At 36.7% G+C, this 16117-nt stretch overlaps 1 protein-coding gene across 1 annotated transcript; it reads left to right on the top strand.

Annotated features, from left to right (window-relative positions):
- The first annotated feature begins 11350 nt into the window (after positions 1 to 11350).
- Positions 11351 to 15660, top strand: LOC141639422 (uncharacterized). Its single transcript, XM_074448554.1, has 2 exons — positions 11351 to 13279; positions 14131 to 15660. Exons 1-2 carry the CDS (start codon positions 11351 to 11353, stop codon positions 15658 to 15660), a joined length of 3459 nt encoding a protein of 1152 aa, XP_074304655.1.
- The last annotated feature ends 457 nt before the right edge of the window (positions 15661 to 16117 follow it).

The raw sequence follows: 16117 nt of genomic DNA, 5'->3' as shown, positions 1-16117 counted from the left end.
TGGTTCAGATCCTAAAAAAGTTGACGACGGTTCAGATCCAAAAAAAGGAGTGTCGCAAGAAGAAACTGAAATTATTGCTGCCGGGTCGGATCATGCTCCAAGTGTTTCAGAATCAGCATTCCAAGTTCTTCAGCCGGGAATTGATAGTGGTTCAAATACAGAAAAAGTTGACGGTGGTTCGGATACAGAAAAAAATTTGTTTCAAGAAGAAACTGCCGCGTTGGATCATGCTCCAAGTGATTCAGAAGAAGAATCAGCACTCCAACCGTTTGTGGTCTCTTTTGATGTCGAAATCATTACGAAATTTCACTACAACAAATCATCACTTGCGCCACGAATTACGCCACGGAAATTTGTAATTCGTGGCGGAAATTTACTTAGCCACGGGAAAAAATATAGGATAAAATTATTTGAAAAGTTATGCCATGGGAAAATTACAACCGTGGCTAATATTCACTTGGGCCACAAATTATGGCCACGTCCGTGACAAATTGTGCTTTTAGCCATGAATTAAGCCACACCCGTGGCAAAAACAACTTCTTTAGCCATGAATAAGACTGGTCGTGGCAAATAATTATATTAGCCACGAATAAAGCTCACCATGGAAAAAAAAAATTGTCTTAGCCACGAATATACCATGTTGTAACAAATAACGTCTTACGTTAAGAGAGAAATTCATGACAAATATACAGAGTTGTAATGTTAGCACTTTCGAAGTCGGTTATTATATATATGAACTTGTGAACATGTATGGCCCGACCCCAACTTACTCAATACGACGATCAAAACTGACTTATTGTCCAAAAAAAAATATAAAGTTATCATAAATATTATTAATGAATATGATCATTTTTAATGTATCAAATTCAACAAAAATTAAGTCAATATCATGTAAAAAAAACACAAAAGATAAAAATGAAGGCTTTAGAGACCTTTTTTTAAATAAATAGTTGGCCACCTTTTTTTAAGAAAAATACTTGGTCAAGATCCGGAATAGATCCAAAATATGACATTCATCTCGTTGAAATAAATGACGAGAAAAAGAATTCAATCGATTCAGACACTCAGCGTAAATTTATTAGCATTCAAAGTATTCTTTTACTACTCCCTTCGTCCGGGTCATTGTTTACCTTTCTATTTTAGAAACACTTTTGAGATTTAAACCTGGCAATCGGATTAACCCGGTTGGGTTTGGGTTTGTCAGTTCAAGTCGTGTCAATTTCGGGTTTGCCGGCTTTGTGTTAGTTTCGGGTCGGATCGGGTTATTTCGGTTTCTAGTTTTCGGGTAAACTATTATCAAATTATTCTTGGATAATAATCAGTTACAACAATAAGGTTCCGGATATAGTGGGTCGGGTCTCGGGTTTCAGGTCAAGCTCAGGTCTTGAGTTCGGGTGTCGGGTCGAGTCTGAGTCGGGTTATTCGGATCGGGTCAAATTCCGGTCGAGTCAATTTTGTCGGGTTTACCTTTGATGGATAACTCGATCCTCCACACTCAATTGTTCCATTTATTATCCAATAATTAGTCTATTCCTCTGTTTTTTGTCTTCGTACCAAACATTAAGGTAAACAAATAAATGAAACAGAGAGAATTATTAAATTGGACACCCGAATACAAAGTTGAATTCAATAACCGACCATATCAAATAATATGTGAAAAAAAAGGGATGAAAACAAGGTTAATATACTCGTTCTAACAGTTAATGTATTATACAATTGGTTGTATATACAACTTATTCAATGTAGTTGAGCTTTGTTATAAAGTTATCGAGCTCTATTAACAAAATTATCGAGCTATAATACAAAGCTATTGAGCTTAACAAAATAATTATTAAGCTCAATAACTTTGTAAAATAGCTCAATAACTTGTAAAATAGCTCAACAACTTTGTGTAAGAGCTCAACAACTTTGAGGCGATTATATAATGCTACTATACAACTGATTGTAGGTAATATTTGTGTCGTTCTAAACCCACAAGACAGAAACATTAAACATTTACAATGAAACAAAAGCAGCGCACCAACAAAATGAAACCAAGAGCAGAATTTATAACTCTCCCGAAGTCCCCATGAAACCAGCCACTCAATCCCTCACGTGAACCACTAGCGACAATCGGGAGAACCTGCCTAAGTTCATTGACCATCTGAATTCGACACGAACCGTCGTCCACCATCTTAATTCCAAAGGTAATTACAATAGCCCTAATTTTTAATTTGAAATCAGTTTTTATTTACTTAATTGAATTGCTATGAGTTAATCGATTGCTATTCGGATTAGTGTTGTTAATCGGATTACTGTTATCCATCGGATTACAATGAATTCATAAGAGCCCTAATAGCGGGTATCGGATTACTATGAAATTTTTTGACAATTTTTTCAATTCTCTTACTACGTGACAGTGGCGTATCCAGGATTTCAGTAAAGGGGGGGCACAGTAAGAAAAAAAAAATTGCGGACAACATTTATACATTAAAATTCAAATATCGTCTTGATTTTATGGTTCTATTTTGATTTTTGTGTTTGTGTTTGTGTTTATGTTGTTTCTGTCTCTGGGTTGTGTTTATCGTCTTTTTTTTTTTTAATTTTTTTTTTTTTTTGTCACGTGAGGGCACGTGCCCTCACTTCCCCCCCAAAATCCGCCCCTGCTATGTGATATGAATTTTTTATGTTTGATGGGGCTAATTATCATTGTACCAAAAGGCTATTTGTTAACAAGAGCCCTTTTTTGATTACTAATGTTTGATGAGTGTTATTATAGTTTCTTGATTTAAATGATAACATTTGTTTGTTTGTTTGTTGATTATCGTACTACTATGTTGGTGGACTTATGTTTGTTGATTATTGATGTTTAATGTTTTAATGCTAATTAGCAAGTTTTATCATTAAGGCAAAATCTTATTTAAGACGCTATATCCGTCTTAAACTTAAGATAGGTCAAATATGCTCATGTGAGATGAATAAGTCAAAGGCAAATGCACTAGGATATCTAAAAGATTTGTCCTATATGCCTATGTGGGATGATACATGATCCGTTTTAATTACGACGGATACCTTCGTCGATCTTAAAGCTAAAAATTAGTAGTAAAACTAAATAATTAGCCTTTTGGTACGATAATACCTCCGTTAATGTAATGTTAAAGATTAGTACTCCGTTGTATTTTGAGTTCATGCTAATTTTATTTAGTACCCTTCTGGCCTTCTCTTTAATTAGAAGGAGTTTTATAAATAGTAATTTTTAATTAGAAAGAGGTATTCCTCATGGAGTTTTTAGCAGCAATTACAATTACAATTATCTGAGTCCATAAGTTGTATTGTGAGTTCATTTTAAGTAAACAATTTATAGCTACTATGGGGTACTTATAAATTTGAGAACTCATGTTCGGTAACGACGGTAAGTAAAATACATGCAGATTGAAGATTGAAGAGTATATTTGACAAATTATACAAATTAGAAACAACTAGCTCGGACCAACCTATTCAAAATCTAAATATGAGTACCAAGTAGACATTGTAAAATTTTTTGCCATGTGGCCTTATAATTATAACTAGATTTGAAATACAAAATAAATAGCCAGCAGAGTACTAAATATAAACTACTCCTACTAACAAGCAAGTGAGCAACTAACAATTGCTATTAAGCCACGCATACAACCGAGTAACTATAAGCCACTAATCTCTAATACAACTAGCTCTTGTAGAGCTAAAATACAACAGAACTTTAATTTGGTAAGCTAGGCTCAAATATACTAATACTCTCGTCGTCACGGTCAATTATTTATTTACCTATCTTATTTATGTGTATCTCATTCAATTGTTTACCTTTTTATAGTGAGATTTTTGAAAGGTAATTTGATCATCTACATAACATATTGTGCACTTGTCACTTAATAGCGGTACCATAAATGGTCCCCTCCCCTCTCTTTGATCTTTATGCAAAATCATAGGTAAACAAATGACCTAAATGGAGCACTACAAGGCTAAGACTCGTTAGCTACTGAATATTCCGTAGCTAATCGATGTTTTTCGGTAGCTAATTGCATTTGCTACAACATTTGCTACTGTTATGAAGTAGTAGCTAAAACCCTCGTCGCTAAATTATCTACCTAATTAGCGACCACGTTTAGCGACTGACTTACCTGTAGCAAATTTGGAGATCACTTTTGAGACTAATGTCTGTGTATCTAAATCTGCTACCAAAGACGTAGTGTAGCAATTTTTGTGACTATTTTTGAGACTAACTTATCTGTAGCTAAATGAGCTACCTAAAATTTACTGTAGCTATTTTAGAGACAGAACTATTTGTAGTTATTTTTGCGTCAAATTAATGTGTAGCTAAATCAGCTACGCACAATAAATTGTAGCTATTTTAGAGACATAATATTTTGTAGCTATTTTAGCGTCCAATTAATTGGTAGCTAATTCAGCTACCCAAAAGTTAACAGTAGCTATTTTAGAGCATGAATTCTTTGTAGCCACTTTAACGCCAAATAATTTAGTAGCAAAATGGAGACACATTTTGACACGGATATGCATTTGTAGCAGATTACTGTTGATTTTTAAGTAGCTTGGTTAGCAGTAATGCACATATCTAACTAGTAACAACTAATGAACGATCAAACCAATTTTTATTACCGTCTCAAAATCCAAAAACAATGTGTCTTTTACCAAATAAAAATCCAAAAACAAACTCCTCGTTCGACAATCCAAAAAACAAACATGTGTTCAGTATCACAACACTTCTAAAACCTGGTTGAAAAGTTATCAAATATCTAAATGAGATGGGAAGTAACTATTGCCCATGAGCCGAAAAGTCTGAAGTGTTGACAGAGAAGTCACTACAATGTAATGCCTCTGACATACACGCCATATCCTTCTTCATATCTAAAAGAGTCATTTGAAATTCTTGCTTTTCTTTTTCACTAGTCTTCTTATGCTTCTTCCATTCTTCTTGTGTAGCCTTGAGTTCATCTTGTGTAGCCTTGAGTTCTTGCTTTGTAGTTTCGAGTTGTTCTTCTAGTTGTACAACAATACTTGAAGGAGGCAATTTCTTTCCCCTTTTTTCAAGTTAGGAAGTGGGTAATAGAATTGAGACATGCTACCCATTCCATATACGATGCCATGTTTGTTGATGCCACCAGCAGCTTCTAAATATGCATTGTGATCTTCCTTGCTACCTCGTTTTCCAGCCTTTTTCTCAATGTGCATGACATCAAGATTATGTCTAATCAGTAAATTACGCCAATATGGGAGCTGCCAGAAAATACTCTGTCTTTTCCATCCATCTGTCTTATTTTTTTTATTCTCCTTCATAACAGAAAAATCGGTATCCTTAGGTAGGCATGACACACACTTCCACACTTGGTCTCCTATTGTCACACTTAATACAAGGGCATTTAAGTTTTGATGACTTTTTGAAACTCTTTTGTTGACATGCTAATTTTATAAATTCATCCACTTCTTTAACAAAGTTATTTGATAGATATTTTCCATTTAATCTTTTGTACATCCATGAACGATCAGACATAACTGCGTTGACAAAAAGACTAAATAAAATATACATTCAAGTTAGTGAAAATAAGTTACACTCTCATCACTTATCATCACAAACTGAGTTTTCACAACATATTAATAAACTACATTCTACACAAAACTGAGACAGGTAAACAAGTATTTGCAATAACATTCTACACAAAACTGAGACTAGTAATAGTAAGGCTGTATTCAGAACTAAGTCACTGAGCATCAACATTTGGCCTGGATGAGTCAATATAGCAATAGTGTTCTAGCTGAGCTAGAGATACTGATAATGATATGTGCTCATATGATAAAACTTTAACTTAGGTGCAAATTTTAAGTATACTGAATCGAAATTCACACGCACAAAACCGGCTTAATACAACATATTGAAGGTAATACGTATACAGGAAACGGAATAAATAAGACAGAAAAAAAAAGTTGTTGGTCAAACATACCTGGTAGAGTGATGTCGAAGTTAGTGATCTCGTACTCAAATGAGGGCTTTACGCAATCTGTCATGTCATAAACAGTATGCAAGTGATTAAGTGTATGAAAAAATGAGGTTAATCAAATAATTTACTAACTTTATTCTTCGAAATACAGTTTAAAAAAATAAGGGAACATTCCTTATTAATGGAAGTATCATAACTCAGTGTTCACTCTACAAAGGACAAATTTGAAATCATAGCATACTGAAGTTGACGTAAGCTAGCTAGCTAAAGGAAAGACAACATTAAGCATCCCTCATATAGTCTTATAATACTCCCTCCGTCTCAATCATTTGTTTACCTCTTTATTCTTTGTAACGGTATTTTAATCAAAGGTAAAAAAATCAATAAGACGGAGTGAGGTCTTAACACGATTATGCCGATAGAGATATTTCTATTGATAGGAACGGAAGATAACCGATAATCCAAACTAATTAGTAATACAAACTGGTTTTAAAACATCTAAACAACACATGATATTCCAAAGCAATCCAAATTAACAAACGAAAGTATATGCTAAAGCAAAGAAAGGAGAAACCTTATACTTACTTTACTTTCATCCATTATCGTTATCCAGCAAAAAAACATCTCAAAATTGATTTAATTCTTTATTGTTATTGGACTTTGATAACCCCAGAAATCTTTAATTATTATCAAGCAAACAAAACAAGAGCATGGATTGGATGGGTTGAAGGAGGGTAAGATGAATAAAGGGGAGCGGTGATACCAAAATTTGATGAAGTCTTTTGTCAAAACTTGATTTGGGATTTTACTATTTTTTTTTTACTGTAAACATCCAATTACAAGAGTCTTCCTCTATTCTCATAAACAAACAAATCAATCATGTTTATCTTACTCTTACCCCCATTAAATTAAACAATCTAATATGAAAGCAACATAAGCAACCAAAGTAATTTAACAACAATTGATTTGACTTTCAAATTACCATATGAAAACCTAAGAAAATAATCAAATTGACACAGCAAATAGTTATATGGACATAAATTAAGCAAAGAGATAAAGAAAATATAAGCATCTAACCTCAATTAGAATTAAAGTAATGACTTCAAGCTATTTGTGAATTATAATCAAAGGTGGTTATATATGATAAGAATTGGTGGGATATGGGAGAGAAGATAATTTGAGGGGATCTAGGTTAATTAGGTTAACTGAGTATTAGGAAAAAAATAAAGTATGACGCGGGAATTAAAGCGGATCGGGTGGAGGAAAAAAAGATGCACGAGAATTAAAGCGGGTCCTATAAATTGCTACTGAATTAGCTACTACGGTAATTTTGGTAGCCAAATATACAGGTTGCTACGAAATTAGCTACAAGTCACATTTGGTCTCTAAATTACCATCTAATTTCGCTACACCTATAAGTTAGTATCTAAAATTAGAGACTAGTTACTATGTAGTCGCTAATTTTGTCACTAAATATTTCATTTTGCTACTGATTATCACTCAGTTGCTAATTTAGTCTCTATCTACGTCTTCTCTTGTAGTGGAGAGAGTATGACGATCAATTAGTCTTGTGTACAACAATTTAGTATGAAACTTCTATAGAAATATTCACGTCAAATGGCATAAAGTTTTATAATACGATAAGATGTGTAAGGGTGTAAGAGCAAGTCCAATGTGAAGCTTAGAGACTTGCTTGCAATTTCTTAAAATTGCGAGCTAGTTGCTAGATCATTGGAGAAGGCTATGAAGATTGGCTTGGCTTAAGCTTGTTGCTTCATTAAGCTACTTGCTTATATGGCTCCACAACTATCAATCAACCAATAGAAAATTTGTTCAAATAATTTTTTTTATGTTTATGGAAAAATAATTTGACATGTGGATCTCATCAAGCTAATATTAAAGTTAACTAAACCATTGAAATCGTTTACTAGCTTAGAATGGTTGTAGCTTATGGATTTGTCAAGCTAGCTGATTGTTTCTTACCATTGTACTTGCTCTAAGGCTGTCTTTCATAAGAAATTGGACATTAAGGGCGAATAGGATCAAAGGCGGCTTAATCCTCCCCATTAAGTGTAGTTGAAAAATAACAAAGATCATGCTTGAAAATATACTTATATACGTACACTGATTAATCTTTTCACAACGAATGGTACATGAATCAATATTATATTTGTTACCACCCGTTTTTATTTATGAGAGGTAAAAGAAATATGACATATGATTTGGAAAAAGCTAAAAAAGAGGTGGAAATACTAATAAAAAAATGCAGAACAACTCAAAAGCCAAAAAAAAAAAGAAGCTCAAGAACAAGAAAATGAAGTTGATGCAAAGATTGGAGCAAGTTTGGGAGAAAAAGTTTGTGGAATTCTTGAAAGAAGTTTTTATAATAGAAGTTAAAGTAAGAAAAACGTTACCGTAGGTTTGTCTTTATTAATATGAAGAGAGATATAAGAAGTGATGTAAACTTTCAATGTTTATAATTTTCTTTTAAGGTTAATAACGTTTTTGTTATTAATTTTACAGATTAATAATTTTCGTCTCATAGAGTTGATGCAGAGCAACACCAGTTTGAAGCAGAAATTCATATTAAATAATCTAAAACTTTTTTTTTCATTGCTATGAATTTTGGTGTAATTTTTTGTTTGATTAAAGACATTGTATATTTGATGAAATACTTTGGTAATATCAAGGTGTTGTTTTGCACGTACTTGTCTAAATCACACGTCTGTTATTTTGTATTGATAACTATGATTGTTAAGTATGATGGTTAAGATCATCTGAAGCTAAGCCACAAAAAAAAAAAATTAAAGCCTCGACAGTTTCTGTGGCTAGTAAACGGCTAGCCACGGAAAAATATATATCTTGCCACGCTATTATATTGTATTTTAAAAGGCATTAGCCATGAGAAATAAATGTTTTGCCACGGAAAACAATACTTCATTCAAAACATTTAGCCACAGGAATTTTTCACATTGTTACGTTAGAATCCCGTGGCTATTAAAATTATAGCCACGGGAATAATTTTTTTGCCACGATTTTTAGCCACGGAGAAATCTGTGGCAAACAAAGTAGATGTTTGCCACGTCTTAATTTTTCCCGTGGCTAGTTAGTAGCCACAACCACTTGCGCCACAGAATATTTTCCGTAGCCAATTCGTTTAGCCACGGGAATTTGGCACTTGCGCCACGAATTATAACGTGGCGCAAGTGGTGAATTGTTGTAGTGTTTAATGATAGTGTCTTCTCTGGAACAATGAAGAACTCCTGTGCTAAATTGAGTAAAACGTTTATCAAATCTAGAGAACATCAGGATTTGAAGAACCTATAATGTCTAAGAGAGGGTTTCAGAAAGAACGAGTTTAATAAATATATACTCCCTGTGGAATCTATGGTAGATTATGCTGGCTCAAAATTTCTGATTTCCGGCGAAGATGTGGTGCCTTTAGATTATTATTTTCAAGAGAGGTGTGAGAAGTTTCGAAGTAACCCCTCTTGTGCAAAGGATAAGAAAAAATGGTGGGATGATATTGCGGATTCTTTTACTAATATATCAAGGTTTGTTCTCTGTTAGTTTAGATTTTGAATTAAATTTTAACTCGATCAAACTAGGACTCTTTACATTTTACTAATTAGTTAATTTTGGTTTTGAAGAGACGTGATAAGAGGTATGAGGCTGCTGTACGTTTTCTCAAATGGGAGTTTGTGTTGCGGTGACCTGACTAATTCTATTTATGTCACCAAACACAGGGAGGGCAGAATTCTACCTACCCTAGATCCTCTAGCAGTTAAAATGGATGATGTTTACACCTTAAAAAAGAAGATGTTCTTTATTATCGGCCTTCCATTTGGTGATGCACATCCCACCATCAACTCTTATAACCTATCGGCCGAGCTTCTCCACTTTATGAAGTTTGTAATCCCATCAAAATTGTAAGTTCTATATTCATAATTCATAATGTGAATTTTGTTAAAGTTTTACTTTGTTAAAGTTTTACCCCTTTTGCTGCTAACATATCAAATTATGTTTTAATGTTGTAGGAGACATGTACCTGCTCAATGGCTTCTAGACCATCCATGGATTTGGACTGCTCCTGACCGCGTCGCGTTTATTAAGAATCTAAAGGATCTAATGGACAGAAATGTGATAATTAAGTCTGGTTTGAATAAGGAATTCAGTCGAAGTGGAACTTATGGAACCCGTCACAAATGCACTTGGAAAAATCAAATTTTAGATGGCGTCTTTAAGGAAGTTTATAACATGGCTGGAACAAGATATATTGCTAAATACTTGGTTCCGTTGGACATTCAGAGATTCATGTACGCAACCTATATACATGTGAATGAGCCTTGTTACGAGGTAGTTAGACAAGGAAAGGTACGCTTTACTGCTTTACGGGTTCGTTATTGATTTAATTTAGTAAGTACATGAAAAACTCCGGCATGTTGATCATTTGATCATTGAGATAGTTATCTACTTGAGTTCTCTCTTAGTCTCTCTTAGGAAAGATTAAGAAAAGAATACTTTGATCGAGTGTTCTGGAAAGTCGGGGTGAGAACAATAAAGGTCGAAGATCGAAAAAAATTGGTACCAATTTTATAGAACCAGGAATTAGGAAGGACTAAAATAGTATAATTCGAGCTATCGACAAATGAATTATGGTTGATAAAGAGAGTTGGTAAAGGGAAAACAAAAAATAATATACCTTCTAGCTTTTACCTTTGATACGGGTGGCGATGGTGACGTTACTCATGGCTCGATGGACAATGACCTTGTGCTTGGAATGGGGGGATACACTGCCTCGGTTATGTTGGTCCGTGGGTTGTGCATGGTGACATTCAAGGGAGTCGTATAATTTCATGCTGCTAAGTTTTCCTTATTATTTTAGTTCATTAATAAAAGATGTTATTGTGCTATAATTAGTCCATTAACTTGGGTGTTAATTGCCTGTAAATAATGGTCTTAATTAGCTTGATTGAGACTATTATTAGTGGTCCTTTGGATGCCTCTAAATGGTTCTCCAACTTGGCTATTTATAGTCATTTGAGTACTTGTAATATTCATTCGCAAAATTTATAAGAATTCTCAAAGCTTGCTTGCTAGGAAACTGCTCTTGCTATTATTCAAACGCGTATTTGGGTAATTGCTCGTTCTTTCCCAATATGTCTTGGGTTCGAACACCATTGTTTGGGTTATAGGTCTAATTCAACAAATATCTAACTTTAAATTCGTATAATTAGTGGTATCAGAGCTTCAGCTCTTGATTTCCATAAATCGAGACGAACCCAGGCTCTCGAATTATACAAAAAAAAACAAAAAAAATATATATATATATATACATATATATATATACATATATATATATATACATATATACACAAACTATGGCAGAATACGACGAGGACACCTTAATCAATCACCTACAAGAATTGCTACGCAATCGACCAACGGGAAGCCGCTCTAGCCTTCGTCCGAAGCAAGATGAGTTCAAGGTGACGGAACTTCCCGAATTCACTGGTGGTACCAATCCCGAGGACTATTTAGAATGGGAAAGGAAAATTGAACGAATGTTCGACTTCAAGGACCTTAGCGATGAGAAGAGATGTAAATTTGCCATCTTAAAACTTAGCAAAGGAGCGTCGTTATGGTTCGAAGGAATGAAATCAAAACGAACTCGGGCCGGAAAAGAGAAGATTACCTCCTGGGATTCGCTGAAACGCAAGTTACGAAAACGGTATGTCTCTGCTACCCATCGTCTTACTGTGTATCAAAAAATCGCCGACTTAGTCCAGGACAAATTAAGTATTAGTGAGTATATTGATGAATTTGAGAAATTAGCCTTAATGGGAGAATTGGAGGAGAATGAAGAACAGAAAATGTCGCGATTTTTGAGGGGTTTAAACCGAAATATTGCCACTTCAGTTGAATTATACCCGTATGCAGACTTTGATACCTTGTGCGGGCTTTGTGTAAAAATTGAGGCACAGGGTAAATCAAAAATTTGGAATACCAGTAGGGAATTTAGCAATCCGGGCTCGTCAGTTAAGTCCTCGTCCCACCTTAAGACCGTGTCTACCCCAGGCCCTTACACCTCGTCTAAATCAACCCCTAGAACCACTGACTCAGGAAAAGAGACCAGTTTATCGAAAGTTCGCTGCTTCAAATGTCAGGGGTTCGGTCACTACCAAAGTGCGTGTCCCAATAAACGGGTGGTTACCTTGTGGGAAGCTATGGGGTATCGTGAGGAGTTGGTTGAGGAGAAAGAACGGATGGGAGATGTTTTTAATTTTGATGAAGGCGACGGAGAAGAGGAGGTAGAACATTATGAAGCCCCGGTCTTTGACACAGTCTTGGTTCTTAGGACGCTCCAAACTAAGGCCGCCCCACTGATTCTGGACCAAAGGAACCAATTATTTCATACCAAGTGTCGGGTTGGGGACAAGTGGTGCAGCGTAATAATTGACGGGGGTAGTTGTACGAACGTAGCATCGATTGAAATGGTGTCAAAATTATGCTTGGTCACTACGGCCCACCCCAAACCTTATGCCCTCTATCGGCTTGATGACGGTAGTAGTGTGAGGGTTACACAACAAGTAAGAGTCGGGATAGCTATGGGGTCTTATGAAGACGAAGTCCTTTGCGACGTAATTCCTATGGACGCTTGTCACATTTTGTTGGGTCGTCCTTGGCAATTCGATAGGGACGTTATTCATAAGGGGAGGAGCAACGAGTATGAATTGATGGATGAGGGGCGGAAATTGATCTTGAAACCCATGACCACTCAAGCAGTCCGGGCCATGAACACCAAGACAAAGAAGACTTCGAGTCACTCCATGCTAATTAATGAGCGAGATATTGAGCGGGTTTTAGACCAAGGTGAAACCGTGTACCTGATTGTTGCGAATAATGGGCTAGTTTCGAATCAAATATTTGACAGAGGCAGCTCCATTGCGGATTTGTTAGAGGAGTTCAGTGATGTATTTCCCGAAGACTTACCACCCGGTTTACCACCCATCCGGGGAATAGAACACCAAATTGACCTCATTCCGGGAGCTCCCTTGCCTAATAAGGCCGCCTATCGCTGCAACCCAGAAGAAACCAAGGAGCTACAAAAACAAATTGATGAACTTATGAGTCGGGGATTTGTTCGGGAGAGTTTAAGTCCATGTGCTGTACCCGTCTTATTAGTTCCTAAGAAGGATGGAACGTGGCGTATGTGTGTGGATAGTCGGGCCGTGAACAACATCACTATTAAATATTGTTTTCCTATACCGAGGCTTGACGACATGCTAGATGAGCTCCATGGTTCAAAGGTATTTTCGAAAATTGATTTGAGAAGTGGCTATCATCAAATTAGAATGCGTGAGGGAGATGAGTGGAAAACGGCATTTAAAACGAAGCATGGGTTGTACGAGTGGGCCGTCATGCCATTCGGTCTCACAAACGCTCCTAGTATGTTTATGAGATTGATGAACGAGGTTCTAAAACCATCTCAATGATATATTGGTTTATAGTAAAAGTGAGGGAGGAGCATTTAACACACTTAAGGAGTATTTTTGAGGTACTGCGTATCCAGAAACTATTTGGGAAGCAAGAGAAGTGCTCATTCCTTGTTGATAGCGTGATTTTTTTGGGCTATGTAGTATCAAAGAGCGTGGTATCCGTAGACCCGTCGAAAATCGAAGCTATCAAGACTTGGCCCAGTCCCAAAACGGTCAAAAAGGTCAGTGAGGTTCGTTCCTTTCACGGCTTAGCCTCTTTTTATAGACGTTTTATTCGCGATTTCAGTTCCATCACAAGTCCGATCACTAATTGTTTAAAGAAAGGTGCATTTGTTTGGAGTAAAGAGGCCCAGGCCGCGTTCGAACTAATTAAAGATCGATTGTGCGCTGCTCCTATTCTAGCTCTTCCCGATTTTTCCCAACCGTTCGAAGTCGAGTGTGAAGCTAGCGGGGTGGGAATTGGCGCGGTTTTAATCCAGGCTAAACGACCATTGGCGTACTTTTCGGAAAAATTGAGTGGTGCGCGCTTGAATTATTGCACATACGATAAAGAATTTTATGTTATTGTGCGGACATTACGGCATTGGAGTCATTATCTTCGTCCCCATCACTTTGTATTGCACTCTGATCACGAGTCACTCAAGTACATTAACGGTTAACAGAAACTAAGCCCAAGACACGCCAAATGGGTCGAGTTTTTGCAATCCTTTTACTTCTCTGCAAAGTACAAGGATGGACGTAGTAATGTGGTGGCCAACGCACTCTCTCGCAGGTACGCTTTATTGTCCACTTTAGATGTTCGCCTTCTTGGTTTCGAAACATTAAAAGACTATTATAAAAATGATGGTGATTTTGGCGTGGCATTTGAGAATTGTGTGGGTGGTTCATTCGAAGAGTTTAACATTCAAGACGGTTTCCTTTTCAAAGGCAATCGCATGTGTGTTCCAAGGCACCTAATTCGAGAATTGTTAATACGTGAGGCTCACGGTGGGGGACTAGCTGGGCATTTCGGGGTGGCTAAGACAATGGAGGTGTTAAAGGAACATTTTTCTTGGCCAAAAATGTTGAAGGATGTGACGGGTATTGTGAGTAAGTGCGTGACGTGTCATATGGCCAAAAGTTCGTTTAAGCCCGGGTTATACTCTCCTTTACCGGTTCCAAAACGGCCATGGGACGACGTGTCCATGGATTTCATAGTGGCCCTCCCTCGTACTGCTAGGGGTAATGACGCTATTATGGTGATGGTGGATCTATTTTCAAAGATGGCTCACTTTATTGCGTGTCATAAAACCGATGATGCGAGTAAGGTGGCAGACTTGTATTACCGAGAAATTGTCCGTCTCCATGGCATACCAAAAACGATTGTGTCGGACCGTGACTCAAAATTCCTTAGCTATTTTTGGAATACATTATGGAAAAAGGTGGGTACTAAGCTCCTTTTTAGTACTTCACATCTTCCTCAAACGGATGGGCAAACAGAGGTAACTAACCGAACTTTGGGGGCTTTGCTTCGTGGGTTGGTTGGACGGACTCAAAAATATTGGGATGTCAAGCTTGCCCATGCCAAGTTCGCATATAATCGGTCACCAACTTATGCTACGGGTCATTCTCCGTTTGAAGTTGTGTATGGGATTAACCCCTATGTACCGCTGGATTTGATTCCGTTACCAAAGGACGAGTTAATTCATAAAGACGCCGAAGCCAAGCTGAAATCCATGCTGAAATTGCACCAACAAATTCGTGAATGGATTGAGTCCATTAATTCCACTTATCAGCGGAAGTCAAACAAGCGCAGACGGTCTCGTATCTTCAAGGAAGGTGACCTGGTGTGGGTCAACTTACGAAAGGAGCGGTTCTCGAGCAAACGCAAGAATAAACTCATGCCTCGGGCCGAGGGACCGTACAAGGTGGTTCAACGTATCAATGACAACACCTATAAAATCGAGCTTCCTGGGGATTACGGTGTTCACGCGACTTTTAATGTGGGTGATTTATCGCCATATCTTGATGATGACGGCCTTACCGAATTGAGGTCAATTCCTTTTAAAGGGGGAGGGGATGATACGGGTGGCGATGGTGACATTACTCATGGCTCGATGGACAATGACCTTGTGCTTGGAATGGGGGGATACATTGCCTCGGTTATGTTGGTCCGTGGGTTGTGCATGGTGACATTCAAGGGAGTCATATAATTTCATGCTGCTAAGTTTTCCTTATTATTTTAGTTCATTAATAAAAGATGTTATTGTGCTATAATTAGTCCATTAACTTGGGTGTTAATTGCTTGTAAATAATGGTCTTAATTAGCTTGATTGAGACTATTATTAGTGGTCCTTTGGATGCCTCTAAACGGTTCTCCAACTTGGCTATTTATAGTCATTTGAGTACTTGTAATATTCATTCACAAAATTTATAAGAATTCTCAAAGCTTGCTTGCTAGCAAACTGCTCTTGCTATTATTCAAACGCGTATTTGGGTAATTGATCGTTCTTTCCCAATATGTCTTGGGTTCAAACACCATTGTTGGGTTATAGGTCTAATTCAACAAATATCTAACTTTAAATTCGTATCAACCTTTTTTAGCGGAGGAGCTTTTATCTCCATCAAATAGTCATAGGCTTGAGGCACGCAACTTTTTTGTAACAGTCA

The sequence above is a fragment of the Silene latifolia genome, unplaced genomic scaffold (genome assembly GCF_048544455.1).
Source record: "Silene latifolia isolate original U9 population unplaced genomic scaffold, ASM4854445v1 scaffold_384, whole genome shotgun sequence".
NCBI classification, from domain to species: domain Eukaryota; kingdom Viridiplantae; phylum Streptophyta; class Magnoliopsida; order Caryophyllales; family Caryophyllaceae; genus Silene; species Silene latifolia.
The sequence above is the reverse complement of the archived record's forward strand: the minus strand, read 5'-3'. Positions and strand labels throughout refer to the sequence as shown.